General features: G+C 39.7%; 1 protein-coding gene across 10 annotated transcripts in view; it reads left to right on the forward strand.

The window, feature by feature from the left end:
• The first annotated feature begins 1,749 nt into the window (after positions 1-1,749).
• The window catches only part of KDM5A (lysine demethylase 5A), a 105,297-nt gene continuing 88,854 nt past the window's right edge, over positions 1,750-18,192 (forward strand). For 7 of the 10 annotated variants that reach the window (XM_023756725.1, XM_006092135.3, XM_023756732.1 and 4 more), the window contains exons 1-3: positions 1,752-3,255; positions 6,133-6,210; positions 7,535-7,657. In XM_023756725.1, coding sequence (XP_023612493.1) covers positions 3,091-3,255; positions 6,133-6,210; positions 7,535-7,657 — 366 coding nt within the window. In that variant the 5' untranslated portion in view covers positions 1,752-3,090. Of the gene's footprint in view, positions 3,256-6,132; positions 6,211-7,534; positions 7,658-18,192 lie in introns of all 10 variants that reach the window. The other 3 variants (XM_023756727.1, XM_023756733.1, XM_023756731.1) reach the window with 2 other exon arrangements.

Consider the following 18,192-nt stretch of genomic DNA (forward strand, 5'->3'; position numbering starts at 1 on the left):
AAGTAGTAAAAAATCTCAAATTTTGTTGTAAATCATAATTGTATGCAATGAATCACATCTTTCTTTCTCTATATCTTTGCAATGTAGTATTGTTGCTCTTCCTGTGAAGAAATGGAGTTAATTTACCACCCTCTTGCTTCACTAATAGAATGTCATAGAAGTGATTTTGAACATTTTGGAGGCTAGACTTTAGATCTAGGATTCCACTTTCATACTCTAGGAACACGAAGACCACCATGCCATAAAAAAGCCCTATAAACCCTACCAAGGATGAGAAGTCATGTGAATTGAGACCTCCCAGATAACAGCCAGCACCAACTGCCAGCCATGTGAGTGAGATCATCTTGCATCCTCCAACTCCAGTCAAGCTGTTAGATGACTATAGCTGCATGAGTGATCTCAGGCCACGCCATGAGAACAGATTGCCAACTCACAGAATAGTAATGATAAAATTATCATTTTCAGCCACAAAGTTTTGAGGTGGTTTGTTACACAACAAAGGCTAACTGAAGCAGAAATATCCCCTCAAAGTGTTTGTGTATGAAAATTAGACTGGTGGGTATAAGTAACTGGGCATCAACTTTTGGATGCTATAATCAAATGGAGGGATATATTACATCCTAGTAGAGTCTCAAATACAGTTTATTAAATGTAAACGTAAGATGAGGCAATGAAACACAAAGTGAATCTATTAATTCATTAATTCAACATATATTTATTGCACATATTCTAAACACCAAGTACTATTCTAGGTGATGGAACAGACACTGCCCCTGCCTTCGTATAGTTTATAGTCTGAGGAAGAAAGTAATTAAGTAATTTCAAAAAGTTTGATAAGAAAGCACAGGTTGCTGCTCACTAAACAAACTTAGAGCATTAGGGAAGGCTTTCCAGAGGAAGTGATTTTTAAGCTGACAGGTGAAGGATGAGTAGAAATTTAGCCAGAAAGGGGTATAGGAAACTGGGGTCAGAAGACTACAAATATGCTCCAACAAAGGAAACATTACCTATGAAGGCTCAGAGGTGAGAGAAAGCATGGTGCCTTCAAACCACCACAATAATTTGTGTAGTATGTATATGAAAAAGCACAAGAGATGAAGCTTGGGAGTAGAGCAGCAACTAGTAAAAAGTTTGGAACTGTTGAGTTTGGAGATGAAAAATGAAATGACTGCTTTTAGATGAAGCATTATGACAACTGAGTAGAGAGGGATTTGACAGGTGCAAAATCTGAGCTATTATCAACAGTTCAGATGAGAAAAAATTTTAATTAGGAAAGTGATAAAAGGGATGGAGCGACATGGATGGATTCAAGATTTTTAGGCGATAAAATCTCCAAACTTGATACATCTATAATAAAAGCATAATATGCTAATTAGACTGGATAGCCGAAGGACCTTCTGGATGTCATTCCAGACATCCTTCCAGATGACCTTCTGGACGAAGCCCGGGTTGCAAGGGCTGAGCACCTAGCACAAATTTCGTGCATCGGGCCTCTAGTAATTATATATGGATAGTAAAGAAGCAGGAGTGCCTGGCAGGTGTGGCTCAGTGGTTGCCAGTCACCATTGGATTCCCAGTCAGGGCACATGCTGGGCTAGTGGGCTCCACCCCCAGTAGGGCGTGTGCAGGAGGCAACCTATTAATAATTCTCTCTCATCATGGGTGTTTCTATCACTCCCTCCTCTCCCTTCCTCTCTGAAGTCAATATATATATATATATATATATATATATATATATATATTTTTTTTTAAGAAGCAGGAGTTAAGGATTATTTTTATATTTCTGGTTCAGGCAACTGAGTAAATGGTTGAAGTCATTCATGGAAACTGGAAACACTGAAAAAACACTGGAGAACTCACTATGAGTTTAAGGTACTTTACGTTTACCACGTGGAGTTGTCCAGTAAGTAGCTAGATACAACTCGGGAGAGAAGCCCAGGCTGGAAATACAGATTTGAGAGTCATCAGCCATAGTTGGCAATTTTGGTCCCGGGGAAGCTCAGAGCGAACAGGGAGGAGAACAGCCCTGGGAAGCTAACTAAGTCTTCCTTCAACAAATATTTGATTCTAAGAAATACACCCTCATGGTTTCCTTAGACATTTCTGCGTTATTCTCCACAATTTGTAGGAAGTGGAGATGGATACAGGCAGAGAGATTTTTGACAAGCAGGGTCAGAACAGTTGTCATAGCTTTTACAGCAAACTGAGAAAGGATTACGGAGCGTGTGGCGCTAGAGGAAAGTGGCCGCTGTTGAGATAGATGACTTGGGGGCTGGCAACAGTTGGAAAAGCAAGGTCAAAGCGGTTGCTTCTAGGTGAACAAAAAAGCAATTCTGCCAGCCGTTAGGATTTGGGGCATGGGTTCCACCCAAACTTGTCACGGAGACGGGGCGATATAAAGTGGCCGAGATTATTATAAGAGACCCTAAGAGTCAAAGGGCTAAAAACAAGTGAATCTGAAAAGATTAGTTACGTGGGAAAAGACAAGTGAACCAGCAGCGAGGCGGGGAGGCTGAGGTTGGGTCGGGCTGGTTTTTCCGTCCATTTATACACAAAGGGAAACTGGTTTGCCGCCCCCTCCCACACACCGGAAGCAGAACCTTTGCACTCCGGCGCATTACACATTCCTCCGCGCCGGAAGTGCGCGTCTCACCTCATTTCCGTGTGCTTCCCCCACCCCCCCAGGAGAGATCATGGAACCTCCCAGGCGTGCCGGTTAAAGTCGTAGGACAGCGCGGAGCTTTCACGGACGAGGAGACCAGGAACAACACTGAACTGCCGGGAAAGGGGGGAAGAAGGAAGGTCGTAGGACGAGGCGACGTGCTGCTGCGGAGGGATTCTGTTCTTGGCGTGGCGGAGGGATTTGACAGCACGTTCACTTCCGGAAAAGTCCCAGCTCTGTGAGGAGAAGCCCCGAAGGAAACAATAACAAACGAAGGAGGAAGCGATTCTGCGGTTCCTGTGTTGAGCAGTTCTGGTCCCAGAAGATGCGCTTCGGCCCCCGTCAGGGAACGTGAGAGAGTTCGGTGGGCTTCAGCCAGCCTTCGCCCGCCTGCTTCCCCGCGGGGCCCCCTGGGCTTGGGCTTGGCCATGGCGGGCGCGGGGCCGGGGGGCTACGCGGCGGAGTTCGTGCCGCCGCCGGAGTGCCCGGTCTTTGAGCCGAGCTGGGAAGAGTTCACCGACCCGCTCAGCTTTATCGGCCGCATCCGGCCTCTGGCGGAGAAAACCGGCATCTGCAAAATTCGACCGCCCAAGGTACCTGCGTCTGAGGAGAGGGGAGAAGAGGAGAGTGGGGGAGTCGATGCATTCGGTTTAGTTTTACTCTTCCGGTCCTTCTGTCTTTCCACATTCGCCCTCCTTTATTTCTCAACAACTAGAAGCTCAGTTTCTGGATGTTTTTTGCCTTGGTTTCTTTTGCGGTCTGATGTACGCTTGTCTGAACACGGGAGTGGAGTCCTTGGGGCCTTTCCGCTTCGAACTTGGGAACTGATACGTTTCTTCCTGGATTGTGGGCAAGGGTAACAAAAGGCTTTTAGGTTTTTTCGTTGGCCGATGCGGTGTTTGAAGTCTTAATGGCATGATGTGTCCTACACTCCTGTACAGTCATTACAGAACGAGAGTAAAAACTCCTCCGTCGGCTGTTTCTTTACCCAAGCCTTATTAATGCTTAATTTATTAAATATTTGCAGGCCTTGTCTCACGGCTAAGGTTTCTTAAGCAGTAATCTGAGCTCTCGTCGTCCCCCTAGGACGGTATCACCAAACAAGAACCCCAGCCTAATTACTGCTGCAATGAAAAAGTCTTCCCTGGGGAAGAGAAGGGGCAGCATTTATTTTTTAAATGTAGAGGTTTAGGAAGAGTTCTCAATGATAGACGTGGAAGAAAACGAAATCTTCTGATGCTAGGAACGATGGATTAAAGATTTATGAATCGCAATTACTGCAAATAACCCTCTTTGCTGATAGGTTAATAACATCAGTCTTTAAGGTAGAGAAAGCAGTTACTCCTACCCGTTTGAGGCAGTTAATGCCCCGAGACGCTGAGTGATTTGTTCAAGGTCAGTAGAGTCTTTACCCATTAGACCAGTGCTTTTCCAATGATGTTCCTGGTGCACCGGCACCAAGGTCAGCCTGATGCGTGTGAAAATGTAGGTCCCTCGGCCTCATTCCCAGGCCAGAATCAGTGTCTGTATGTGGAAGACCTGATAGAATATGCTTTTCTAGCAAGTACTCGCAAATGATTCTTAATGCACATTAAAGTTTGGGAACCACTGCCTTAGTGCTTCTTAAAGGGAAACCTTGCTTTATGTTTTGTCTACTAATAATACAACTAAAATGTTAAGTACTGTTACCCGTGTTGCATTTTAAAAAGCATCTACTCGCACTTCAGACTACCATGGTGATGTGCACCATAGTGAATAAAAAGAGATAAGGTGGGAGGGAGGAGAGAGGAGCTAATATAGCACCTACAAACTATTTCATTTAATATTCTTTGAAGCTCTAGGAGGTAACTAAAGTCTCATTTTACAGATGAGGCAGGTCTGGGTAAGTTAAACAACTTACCGAATGTATGATTTTGGGCAAGTAGCAAAGTAGATTTTGAACATAGACCCATTTGTTTGCTTCTAATATCCAGACATGCTACTCCCATTGTGCTAAATGAATTTAAGATTACAGACTATCAATTGCAAGTAAAGCATTAACAGATAGTTGCTATGGTGACTGATGATACAGGCATTGCCATCCTCCAAAAACTTCATTTAACATTTTTCTACCAAAATTACCTAATATTGACAAAACCTTAAGCACTGCAGTTTTTCCTAAACCATATTTTTTACTGTTGCCTTCATGAATTAGAAATTCTGTTCAAGGTTCCTTTTGGTAAAACAAAACACAAGTTTTTTTTTATTACTTAAAACAAGGTTGAAATAATAGACCTCTTTGTATGTCACCTTAATAAAAATTTAATTTCAATTAACTTAATTTCAATACCGGTGGATTTCTTTAGTTTCCAAGGTAAGGTAAATGTTTTTGATTACTCAGGTTTTCAAACAGTTTTACTAATATTTAGGCCAAATCAGAGTATATTTTCTAGAACCCTACTTGCATTGTGCTATCTCATTTAGTTATACTGCATCTCCAATCTGGAAATTGTCCTTGTTCTATGGGTTTGCTTTTAAAAAAATTATTTGGATGCCCATTTATATAACATAGACTGTAAAGTGCTGTGTCACATTATACATGAATGAAAAGCATATCCAGCCCTAACCGGTTTGGCTCAGTGAATAGAGTGAGGGCCTGTGGACTGAAGGGTCCCAGGTTCGATTCCGGTCAAGGGCATGTACCTTGGTTTCGGGCACATCCCCAGTAGTGGGGGTGCAGGAAGCAGCTGATCGATGTTTCTCTCTCATCGATGTTTCTAACTCTATCCCTCTCCCTTCCTCTCTGTAAAAAATCAATAAAATATATTTAAAAAAACAAACAAAAAACATCCAATTATTTAAGTACTTAAAAATTATTTTTAAATCTTTAATTGTACTCTTTGTTTCTTTCAAATTCTGCTTTCTTTTTTATTTGTAAACTTGAATGTTTATTAGACATTGTATTGAGATACATGAGCTCACTGCATTGTACTTGACTAATTGGGGAAAGCATAATGTGGGATGTAAATAGTGGTACTTGTGAGATGTGACGATTTATAGATAAAATTTTAATACTAAGAATATTAGAGATAAGTAATTGGAAATAAGTAATATTTTATTTCACCTGACTGTTGTGGCCCAGTGGTTGAGCGTTAACCCGTGAACCAGGAGGTCCTGGGTGGATCCTGATCTGGGCACATGCGTAGATTGCGGGCTCAATCCCCAGTGTGGGGTGTGCAGGAGGCAGCTGATCAATGATTCTCTCTCATTATTGATGTTTCTATCTCTTTCTCCCTCTCCCTTCCTCTCTGAAATCAATAAAAATATTAAAAAATATGACTCTTTCTGTCTGTATAATAAAGAAGACTTATTAGTTGTTTGTTCTCTTGTCATCATGATTTGTGATAACTCAACCCTTAAATTAAGGGGAGGAATAATGCATTCCTTGCTTATATACCGATATATTTTAAAATAAAAATCTTTCTATTTAGGATTGGCAACCTCCATTTGCATGTGAAGTAAAAAGCTTTCGTTTCACACCCAGAGTCCAGCGCCTGAATGAACTTGAAGTGAGTATTATATAGCCATTGCTGCCTCCTGATTCATTTTTTTATGTTAGGGCTTTTGGTGGAGAACTTTGAGAAGTTCATGTACCAGTGCTCAGAGTTAATGTTAATTGGGATTGAATGGAAGGATGTTTCTGATTAAAAAAAAAATGTTTCAGGTAGTTAATACTGTTTTTCCACTTAACTGGGATTATGGGAAATTATCTCTAGCCATATTTTTCATAGTTGAAATATCCAGTTTAGTTAATTTCAGAAACCTGGAATTCTTTTTTTTTTTTTTTAGAAACCTGGAATTCTTAAGTTGTACTTTATTCAGCACTTGTTTTAATAAAAATTTTTGTTACTGTTAGAAGATCGGAAAATAGTTTTATAAATTCTATCAAAAAACCTAGTTTTCAGAAGTCCCACCCCCCTCTTTGGCTAACAGTACTTTTCCAGGGGTATAAAGTTTTAATTTTTAAATTAAAATCTTAATTAAAGTTAATTTGATTTGTTAAGATGTCCCTTTAAATATTACTAATCTCTATTTAGATATTGTTGTTCTTGTCTGCCAGATTTTTAGGAGATTCTTTAGTGTGATAGAAAACTGTTTCAGAGTACAAAAGAGAGATCTTAGCTAAGGCTTAATATGTCATGTGAGGCTTTTTTCCCCTTGATGCTCCTAAAACATTTTCTGAGATTTTAATATATATCTTTCTCCTGTACGCTCTTGTAATTAGATACTTGATGAAGGATTTTAATATCAGTGAGGTAGAGAATTGGTGTTCCTTAAGCATGTTATCTACAGATGAAATGGCAGAATGCTTAATGAAACAGAATAATTTGATTTAAATTTTCTGGTTAGCTTAAATTTAAGCCATCTTCACCCAGAAAATTGCTTTGGTTGATAATATGAAAACCGTTCATATATATTAGAGTAACTTTTTTGCCTAAATCAGGGGTCCTCAAACTTTTTAAACAGGGGGCCAGTTCACTGTCCCTCAGACCGTTGGAGGGCCGGACTATAGTTTAAAAAAAAACTGTGAGCAAATTCCTATGCACACTGCACATACCTTATTTTGAAGTAAAAAAACAAAACGGGAACAAATACAATATGTATTTGCATGTGGCCCGCGGGCCGTAGTTTGAGGACCCCTGGCCTAAATGAATAAAGTTTATTAGAAATATTTTGCTTCTTTATTATTAGCTTATTTTACAAGGTTGGACTAAGCAATAATGAAAAATCTGAATTTCTTTTGAGAAATGAATACCTTTGTTTAATGCAACACATTTATTTTCAACCATAATGTGCTTCTTATTTCTGATTTCTGTATTTTAATAATCTTAGGCAATGACGAGAGTGAGACTGGACTTCTTGGATCAACTAGCAAAATTTTGGGAACTTCAAGGATCTACTTTGAAGATCCCTGTGGTAGAGAGAAAAATCCTGGATCTGTATGCCTTGAGCAAGGTGAGGCTTTTACTGGGTTTAGAGATTGGGAAATTTCTAAATTTATTAAATTATTTATTAAATTTCTAAATTTATTAAATTAGGAATTTTAAATACACTTGATAGAAAAGGAAACATCACTGCCTATGTAGGATTTGTTTAACAGTGAAGTGCAAACATGAATAGAAATGAGAGATCTCAAAGTTATCTTTAAAATCTATTTCATAGTTTCTTATGAGATTCATACTTAATGACACTCAGATTAGTAGGCTCTCTTGTACACAATAATGGAAAAGAAATGACACCAACCTACTAATAATTATCTTGTGTTGAGTGTATAATGTATTGTGTTGAGCTTGTCATTTTTCTACTTCTTAATGTAAATTTGGTATATTAAAGAGATTGATGTTATTCAACATTCTTATGTGTGGTGCATATCGGTTGTATTAATATCTCTAAATAGTGATAATAGTTCACTGAGGCCAGCATTATCCAGTGGAATGAATAATAGCTCACAAACGTAAGGTTAAAGTGCTTAGACTAATTTTTGCTTAAACTTAGGTTAACTTTGTTTAACCTGGTAAACTTAGATTAACTTCACATTCTCTAATGTAAAGAAAACTAACTGACCTGCAACAGGATTTATAGTAATTATCTTGAAGACATATTTTGTAATACAATAATAAAAATTTATGATTGCTCTAATTTGTGAATGAAGACAGCTTGATTATCTGAGGAATTTTGCAAATCAACTTATTTATTTTTTTAAACAATTTTAAAAAATCTTTACCTGAGGATATGCTTATTGATTTTAGAGAGAGGGAAAGGAGGAGAGACAGAGACATTGATATTCATTTGAGAGAGAAACAGTGATTGTTCGGTTGCTTTCCTGTGTACGCCCAGATCTAACCCGCCATGTAGGTATTTGCTCTTACTGGGGAATTGTGTCCTCAGTCTTTTGGTGTACAGGACAATGCTCCAACCAATTGAGCCACACTGACTAGGGTTCAACTTATTTCTGTGGCCTTTTATATCCTTCTAGTGCCCCACTGCACAGATTCTTGCACATTGGAAGGAAATTAATAAGAAGGTGACCGGTGGGGCAGGACTAGGCGAGATGGGCTGGATGCCCTGGAGCCAACCTCCCGCGGTGGCTGCACCTGGGGTAGCACCGTGGCTCAAAGGGCGTCTGCGGAGTGAGCAGGGTCCCTCCAGCAGGTGGGGTCTCTCGGCCTGGCCTGCAGTGATCGGGCCAAAACTGGCTCTCTGACATCCCCTGAGGAGTCCCAGATTGCAAGAGGGCAGTTCTTGGGTGACACACCCTGGAATCTGGCTCCCTCCTCTCTGGTTCCGGGGTGCATCACCCGAGAACCGCCGCTGCCTGGTCACCACAGATCGAAGCTCTTGTGTTGAGCGTCTGCCCCCTGGTGGTTAGTGCACATCATAGCTACTGATCGGAGCATCTGCCCTTTAGTGGTCTTTGCACGTCATAGTTACCAGTTGGACGGTCGCTTAGCCCTTTATATATATAGATGATTGATGTACTATTTTGAAATAAAATTTTTTTCTCATTTGAGTTACGGAGTTAATTTTGGAAGATTTCACTTTGAAGAAAAAAGTGAAAATAATGATATTTAAATTATTATTTTCAAACTATGTTTTTATTGATTTTAGAAAGGAAAGGAGAGGGGGAGAGAGAGATAGAAACATCAGTGATGAGAGAGAATCATTGATCAGCTGCCTTCTACATGCCCGCTACTGGGGATCGAGCCTGCAACCCAGGCATGTGCCCTTGACTGGAATCAAACCCAGGATCCTTCAGTCTGCAGGCTGACGCTCTGTCCACTGAGCCAAACCTGCTAGGGCTAACTTATTTTTTATGATACATTTGAAAATTAATATCAGGTCAAAATTCTCTAAAAATTTTGTTTTATGCCAAAAATTCTGGGAAGTATAATCTTATGCTAAAATGTAGTTCTAGGTTTGTTTTATCAGTCATGTAATGATGTCAACAACTAAGCACTGTGCTGAGAATTATCTAGTTCAGGTGTATGAAAACCTATGATACCAGTGGGTAAATATAGTGAATTTGAGGGATGGGTTTGTATCTTGTAGGGAACCATTCAGATAAAAATAATTTGTTTTAAGAACTTTCTTTTTTAACAGTTAAAAGGTAAATATTAAGTTTAAGTTAGATGGTAAATTAGGTTGCATTCTTGGTTTTATACAGTTATAGGATTTCAAAATTAGGAAGGGGCTTTGGAGCTAAACTAATCTGAATACCAAGTTGTTCACAATTCTATGTAACATTTATCATCTGGATTGTTTAACTGTTTTGAAAAAATCCAATTCCTTTTTGTTCAAAGGGAGAATATAGCTAATAAAGTATATCTTGTTTAAGTACTTACAGAATGTATTGAAAATATGTTGATTAAAGGTTAAGTTTGATTGTCCTAGGGTTTATTGGAGTCTTGTCTTTACGTCCCCATGGACATCTCTTTCCCCTAATCTTTGAGAATGCTTATAAAACTGACTTAAAGATAAAAGGCAGACAGGTTTTGATTTATAGATATTTTGTTTATAATACTTTTGTTCTCTAAATGTCATAGATTGCTGCCTCTCACATGAATATTTTTTCTTTACATTGAGGTGTAACTTGGAGCACAGTGCACAAATCTTAAATGTCAGTGGGTTCAATCTTTATCTACACTCATGGAACCACCACGCACATCAAGATATAGAACATGTACAGCATTCTAGTGGGCTCCTTTATCTCCTTCCCAGTCAGAACTCTCCCCCAAAGTAACCACTATTCTGATCTCTATTATTGGGTGGTTATTTCATTAGCATGACATTTTAGTTTGTAGCAAGAGGCTCAGGCTGAAAACTACAAAAACATTGAGAGTTCTGATACATATATTTTTTCCTTTTTTAAATCCTCATCCGAGGACATGCTTACTGATTTTAGAAAGAGGGATGGAGGGAAAGAGAGAGGGAGAAACATTGATGTGAGAGAGAAACATTGATCTATTCCCTTCCCATATGTACCCCAACTGGGGGATCAAACCCACATCCTAGGTATGTGCTCTGACTGGGAATCGAACCCACAACCTTCCCATGTACAGCACAATGCTGCAATCAACTGAGCCACACTGGCCAGACCTGGAGTTCTGATATTTTTAGGATGTTAGGTATGCTCTTTAAAAAATATTTTATTTTTTGGCTGACAGTTGATGAACACCGTTTGAGCTTGTGTTATACACATGATTTTGAAACACTTTGATTTTGACAACTTTTTAATGGGAAGCAAATTTTCAGTCTTCTGAATTATTAAATTGTCAGTGTGATGGTTCCCTGTTTTGGTTAAATCACTTTGTCTTTCTCCCTTATTTTTGACTAGAGGCCTGGTGCACAAAATTTGTGCAGGGGGGGAGTTCTCCTCAGCCCAGCCTGCACCCTCTCCAATCCAGGACCCCTCGGGGGATGTCCGACTGCTGGTTTAGGCCCGATCCTGGGGGCAGTCAGACATCCCTCTCACAACCCTGGACTGCTGGCTCCTAACCGCTCGCCAGCCTGCCTGCCTGGTTGCCCCTAACTGCCCTCCCCCTCCCCCCCGCTGGCCTGATCGCCCCTCACTGCCTTTGCGTGCCAGCCTGATCGCCCCTAACTGCCCCCCCTGCCAGCCTGGTCACCCCTAACTGCCCCACCCCCCCGCTGGCCTGGTCGCCCCCAACTGCCCCCCCTGCTAGCCTGGTCTCCCCTCACAGGCCCTCCCCCCCGCTCCCCCTCCGCCTGGTCGCCCCACGCAGCCTGCTGTTCAGTCGTTTGGTCATCCCTCACTAACCCCCCTGCTGGCCTGGTCACCCCACACAGCCTGCTTGTTCAGTCGTTTGGTCATCCCTCACTAACCCCCCTGCCGGCCTGGTCGTAGGCAGCCATCTTGTGAGGGCGTGAGGGTTAATTTGCATATCACCACTTTATTATATAGGATAATAAAAAGTGTTATTTGGAATGTCTGTATTTTATTGGAGTTTTACCTTAACAATTTCTGTTTATAATCAGTGCATCAAGGAACATTTATTCTAGCCCTTAAACGTTTTTTTAAAATTTATTTTAAAGACTAGCATTCTGCCAAACCGTTTTGGCTCAGTGGATAGAGCGTCGGCCTGCGGACTGAGGGGTCCCGGGTTCGATTCCGGTCAAGGGCATGTACCTGGGTTGCGGGCACATCCTCAGTGGGAGATGTACAGGAGGCAGCTGGTTGATGTTTCTCTCCCATCGATGTTTCTGACTATCTATCTCTCTCCCTTCCTCTCTGTGAAAAATCAATAAAATATATTAAAAAAAAAATAAAAAAAAATAAAGACTAGCATTCTGCCTTCTCCATTTTCATTCCTATTTCCTCAGAGCTAATCACTTTCAATTCTTTTAGCTGTTTCCTATTTTAATCTTTATATTTCAAAATAAAATGTTCATTATGCTACTTATTCATTTTTTAGTTTTAAATATTATATACTGATTTTCTACTATTAGAAGTGGGGAATGGGTGTAAGAAATCTAAATCCTCACAAATTCCAGGTCCTCTGTTCCCTTCTAGTGTAGTTAGATCAATTTTTCTTTCTTTTTTTAAAAAAAATAAATCTTTATTGTTCAGATTATTACAGTTGTTTCCCTTTTTTCCCCCCATAGCTCCCCTCCACCCAGTTCCCACCCCACCCTCTGCCCTTACCCCCCCCCACTGTCCTCATCCATAGGTGTACGATTTTTGTTGCCGGGTCAAAGGTCATACACATGGAAACTGTAGCTATTTCCATCCGCAACATGTCCCTGTGCTCGGAAAGGTCTCTCACGACTGTTCACGCTCTACTCAGAAAGGGTACGGAGCCACGTAACGGCTTTTTAAAATAATGTATCCTCTTATGTTTAACATGAGGATTTCGCTACCAAAAGTGAGGAGAAAGCAACACTACAGCTGCTCTTGCCCCTCTCGCCCTTCGGGTGATAGTTGTGCGTGGGGCTGCGAGCTGGTTCGCGGGCCATCAACGAAGCCGTCTGGGCGGTTCTCGGGTTCTGCCGGCTTCCCAGGGGCCGTTGCAGCCTCGCAGGGGCCGTCGCAGCCTCACACTGCCTCACACGGGCTGTCGGAGCCTCACGCAGCCTCACAGGGGCCGTCGCAGCCTCTTGGGGCGTCACAGCCGTCACAGCCTCGCAGGGGCTGTGTTTTTTATTAATCAAAAATTATTACTGTGACTATAAATACAAATATTACTTGTATTCCAGCCTTATGACGTGCTATGATTGTTTCCTTGTACCAATTTTTTATTTTCTTTGGAGTTAATAATCTCTCTTTTTCCATTTTGTACATTTTGTTTATAACTATCAAAAACATATTTTCAGATTTTTCAGAAGTGTAAATCTCTCAGTATGCTTTTACCCATCAGATAATCTGTCAGTTTCATTTTCTTGGAGCCATTTCTCTGGAGTTTTCTTTCCTGCTCCAGTGCAGACTGGTTGTTTCTTAAGGTCAGCTGTCAGCCTGGAACTTCATTTCACTATTATTCTGGAGATTCCCTTTGCCTCTCCATGTTTCAAGTCTGTTTTACTTGGTTTACTCCTATTTTGGTGAAACATTTCTTTTCTAGTTTAGTGAGCAAGAAGGTAAATTTTTGGCTTATTTAAAAATGTTCTAAAACTTTATTGGTGGTTTGATGGGGTTTAGAAGTCTAAATTGTAAATCATTTTACTTCAGTATTTCGAAAATATTACTCCATAATCTTCTCTGGCTTCTAGTGTTGCTGTTGGGAAGGTGCTATATTAATTCTTGTTCCTTTCTATATGATTTTCTTTTTCTTGAAGACATTAGGACCTAATCTTTATTCCCGGTGGTTTGAGATTTCACAGTGATACTCATTGCTATGTGTTTATTCTTATTCAATATTTTTACTGCACTTGATAAACTCTGTAATTTGAATTCATGTCTTTGATTTGTTATTACTTCTCTTGTATTAGTTTTAAAAAAATATATTTTTATTGATTTCAGAGAGGAAGGAAGAGGGAGAGAGAGAGATGGAAACATGAATCATTGACCAGTTGCCTCCTGCATGTGTCCTGACCGGGAATTGAACCATGACCTCCTGCTTCATAGGTCAATGCTCAACCACTGAACCACACTGCCTGGGCTTGGGCAATTTCTTCCATTTGAACTTTTTTATTGGATGTTGGACTAGTAGCTTGATGTTAAAATGTTAGACTGATTAGACTATTAGATTGATCCTATAGTTTACTTATTTCTTTCTTAGGGTAGAGTCCCTTATTTTTGAATTCTCCTGCGAGTAAATCTCTAGTCTTCTGCTGGTTGGAGAGGGATAGTTGCCTGGCTGTGCTTTTAATACTGGTTTTCAGCCAATCCTGTTCTTTGTTCATTGCCATCTCTAATTTTAAAGGTACTGATGCTCCCATTTCATAAGCCTTTTCAAGTTCTATGTTGCAAAAGCTTCTCCTTGGCTTTCTTCTTTTGCAGATGCTTGGGTTTTTTTTTTGTTGTTTTTTTTTTTTGCTTGCTGGGTTATAACATGTACAACCTGCTTTCTCTTGGCCTGTCTGTCCTCTTAGGATTATGCCTTTGTGTTCCTTTGCTGTCTTTTTAGTGAAGTTTTGATAGGGAGCTTTTAAGTGTAATACTACTATTATTTCTGTTATAATTGTCTCTTGTTAGCCAGACTTAGTTTGTCATTGGACTGAAGTTTTGGCTTTGATTGACAGTACTCTTAAGTCAAGTTTTGATTAAAGTCTTCTCTTTGTTGTGTTTAATTTAAGTATATGCCATCTATGTTTTTATAGGGCATGGTTCTTAAGTGATATTTTTCTTGTGACCATTGTGATATATTGCATTGCAAATGTTTGAAATAAATGGTTTACATTTTGAAGTTACGCATGGTAATCCTTGAATTTGTCTGCTGAATAAAAAGAAGTGTAAGGCTTTGTGTTTTTACTAGGTGTACCGGTTAATAATGGTGGATTTTGTGATCTAAGAAAACACGATAATTTCAAGAGAAATATCAAAAGTGTTTTATTCAAAGTAATGTCCATTGCTAGGTATAAATTTCCCCCATCTTTCAGGTAATTTAATTTGTGGATACCGTCCCAGTAGAACTTTTCTTGTTTTGAGGCAAACCATTCAGAGATCCAATTTTTCACTTCCTACATTTTGAAGTGCTACTCAGAAAGTGCGTGTGCCATCTATCGGAACAAGTGGTAATCTGAAGGAGCAAGGTCTGGTGAATATAGCGGATGGGTTAATACTTCGCAGGCAAGATCTTTTAACGCGTCTTTAACTGGTTTTGAAGTGTGTGATGGTGCATCATCATGAAGCAAAATTACTTTGCCGTATCTTCTGACACATTCTAGTCGTTTCACGATCAAAGCGTGGTTCAAACTGATTATTTGTTGTCGGTAGCGTATTAACGGTTTCACCTGGTTTTAGAAGCTCATAATACACCACACCTTCCTGATCCCACCAAACGCAGAGCATTGTCTTTTTTCTGAAGCGACTTGGCCTTGCAGTCAATGTTGATGGTTGACCTGGATTAACCCATGATTTTGTGCATTTGGGATTCTCAAAATAAATCCACTTTTCATCGCCAGTCACAATTCGATGCAAAAAAGACTTCCTTTTGTGCCGTTGAAGCAACATTTTACTGATGACTTTTGGTTTCCATTTGTCTTTCGTTCAGTTGATGTGGCACCATTTTCTTCCTTTAAAATCTTTCCTATTGCTGTAAACGATCAGAAATGGTTTGCTGAGCACCGCTTAATCTTTCTGCAAGTTGTTTTTGAGTTCAACACGCATCTTCATCCAATAATGCTTGTAATTTTTGGTCTTCAAACTTTTTCGATTGACCTGGATGTTCTTTGTCTTTCACATTGAAATCATCACTTTTAAAGCATTTAAACCAGCGTTTACAAGTATCTTGAGATGAAGCACGTTCACCATAAGCTTCCTGAAGTATACGATAACTTTTTCTTCAAAATAAAGTAATGAATTAAAACTTCCCACAAATGCTCTTTTTTTGGCACAAAATTCAACATTTTTAAGTGTAAAAATATCTATGATGTTAACACCTTCAGCAAATTTGACATACGAAGTTTTGGAGCTTGCTGTCAATACAACAAAATAGCATACATATCAAATCGCATATATATAGCCCTAACTGGTTTGGTTCAGTGGATAGAACATCGGTCTTCGAACTGAAAGGTCCCAGGTTTGATTCCGGTCAAGGGCATATACCTTGGTTGTGGGCACATCCCCAGTAAGAGGTATGCAGGAGGCAGCTGATCGATGTTTCTTTCTCATCGATGTTTCTAACTATCCCTCTCCCTTCCTCTCTGTAAAAAAATCAATAAAATATATTTTTAAAATAGCATATATATCAACATATGTGTAACTCCATCTATTGAAAAAAAAATCCGCATTATTAACTGGTACACCTAGTATATAGTATTAGGGCTGGTTAGATTGTTAGAGTATTGTATGCATGAAGCCAAACTCATGGCTTTTATTTCTGTGTGAGATAGCTTTGTCTTATTCTTTGGCCAGACCCTGATTCTGTTGAGTGTCGTTTTCACAGCTAGCTATGTGCCAGTAATCAGACTGGTTGGGAAAGCATGACTGGATCTGTGCATCATTACTAATGGAAATTTAGCTTGAAGTGCTTTGAATGCAAAGCAGATTATTATGCAATGGTGATCATTGTATTGGATAGTAAAGATTATTGAGAGGGCTTCTATTCTCCCACTTCCTTTACTAGTCCTCTACACTTGCTTCAGCCAAACTGGCTTCCTTATTGTTCCTCAAACACTTGGCATGCTTCTTAACTTAGGGCCCTTGCTCTGGCTACTCCCTCTCTATATTGCTAGGGTAATTGCTTTATTTCCTTCACATCTTTGCTCAGATTTCAACTTTGTCATGAGGCTTTTTGTGACTAATTAATACTTCAATTTATCCTCATTCTGCTCCTTGCGAGACCTTTTAAATGCTTTTTAAAATTTCTTCTACAGGATTTATCACTTCAAAATTTACATATTATGTTTATTGTGTGTCTTCATCCACTAGAATATAAGTTCCGTAAAGGCAAATATTTTTGTTTTACTCATAGACATATCTCAAGCACCTAGAATAGTAGCTGACAGTATAGAAGCACTGGAAAGATTTGAAAGAAAGGCATTTTAACCCTTTGCACTCCGAATCATTCTGGACATTGGCTACCAGCTACTCGACGCTACTTTGCGGCGGAAACGTGCATTTACAGACCCTCGTATTATTTAGTATAATTTTGGAACCAAGTAACATATTATAATGATATTGGACTTATATGAATTGGGTGACATCGAGGAATGTATATTTGCAAAAAACCAATATTTTATTGTTTATAATTTTGTACAGTATGATAAGTTTTGTAACACTCCCCAATATGCATTGCAGGCTGATTAGTGCATGTTTGACAGTAATAAGTGGTTTGACGCCTGCCACCAGGTGTTTTCCTGTTAGAACACACAATGCAGTCCCGTTTTCTTTGTCCCACATCGGGAATATGTAGTTTATTGTTTAATCCGACACAAAACCCGCTGACATTTCTTGTATATATCTTAGTAATTTTACGATATTTTGATTTAATTTCTTGTGCCATTTCAAGATAAAACTTCAGGGAAACATGCATGTCTCAAAAAGTTGCGTTGAAATAACTCAATTCCCCGTAATCACTAATAAACTGCAATGTCCCCTGAGAGGGGACATCCGAGTGATATGCTAGAATTCCGATGTCCCCTGAGAGGGGACAGCGGAGTGCAAAGGGTTAATTCATTCATTTGCTTCCAGACAACCCTTTAAACCACCCTCATTGTCTTCTACACTATAAAATCTGAAAATAAATTTTTTCTCTTTATAATTTTTCTGGTTAGCTCTTAAAAGAAGAGTTTCTTTGAGGGTATGATAAAAGAAGCTGAAGAATTAGAAATGTGTTCAACTCTGCATATGAACTTATGTGTGTTTCTACCAAGCTTTCAGATATTTCACGAGTGGAAAAATTTTTTTTTTTGTTTTTGTTTTGTTTTATTACATTTGTTCCTCTTTTTTCCCCCCATAACTCCCCTCCTTCCAGCTCCCACCCCACCCTCCACCCTCACTCCCCACCCACCACCCCACCCTCCACCCTCACTCCCCACCCACTGAGTTCATCCATAGGTGCATGATTTTTGTCCAGTCACTTCCCGCATCTCCCACACCCCTTTTCCCCTAAGACCCTGATTCATTATAATCACCAGTTCATTCTGTACATCAGGTTATTTAATCACCAGTTCATTCTGTACATGTTGATAGATGCATATTTGTTCTTAAGATTCATTTGTTGATAGTTTTCAGCATCTTCATCCTCATAAGCGACAGTGTTCACCAGTACATATAGACCCGTCTATGAGCATAAAAACTCCTTTAGTGTTACTCTATCTGAGACGCTCGTGAGCAGTCCTATATTCCCACAGAAAGCATTGCATGAAAACAT

This window comes from Myotis lucifugus, unplaced genomic scaffold (genome assembly GCF_000147115.1).
Source record: "Myotis lucifugus unplaced genomic scaffold, Myoluc2.0 scaffold_98, whole genome shotgun sequence".
In the NCBI taxonomy this organism is placed as follows: domain Eukaryota; kingdom Metazoa; phylum Chordata; class Mammalia; order Chiroptera; family Vespertilionidae; genus Myotis; species Myotis lucifugus.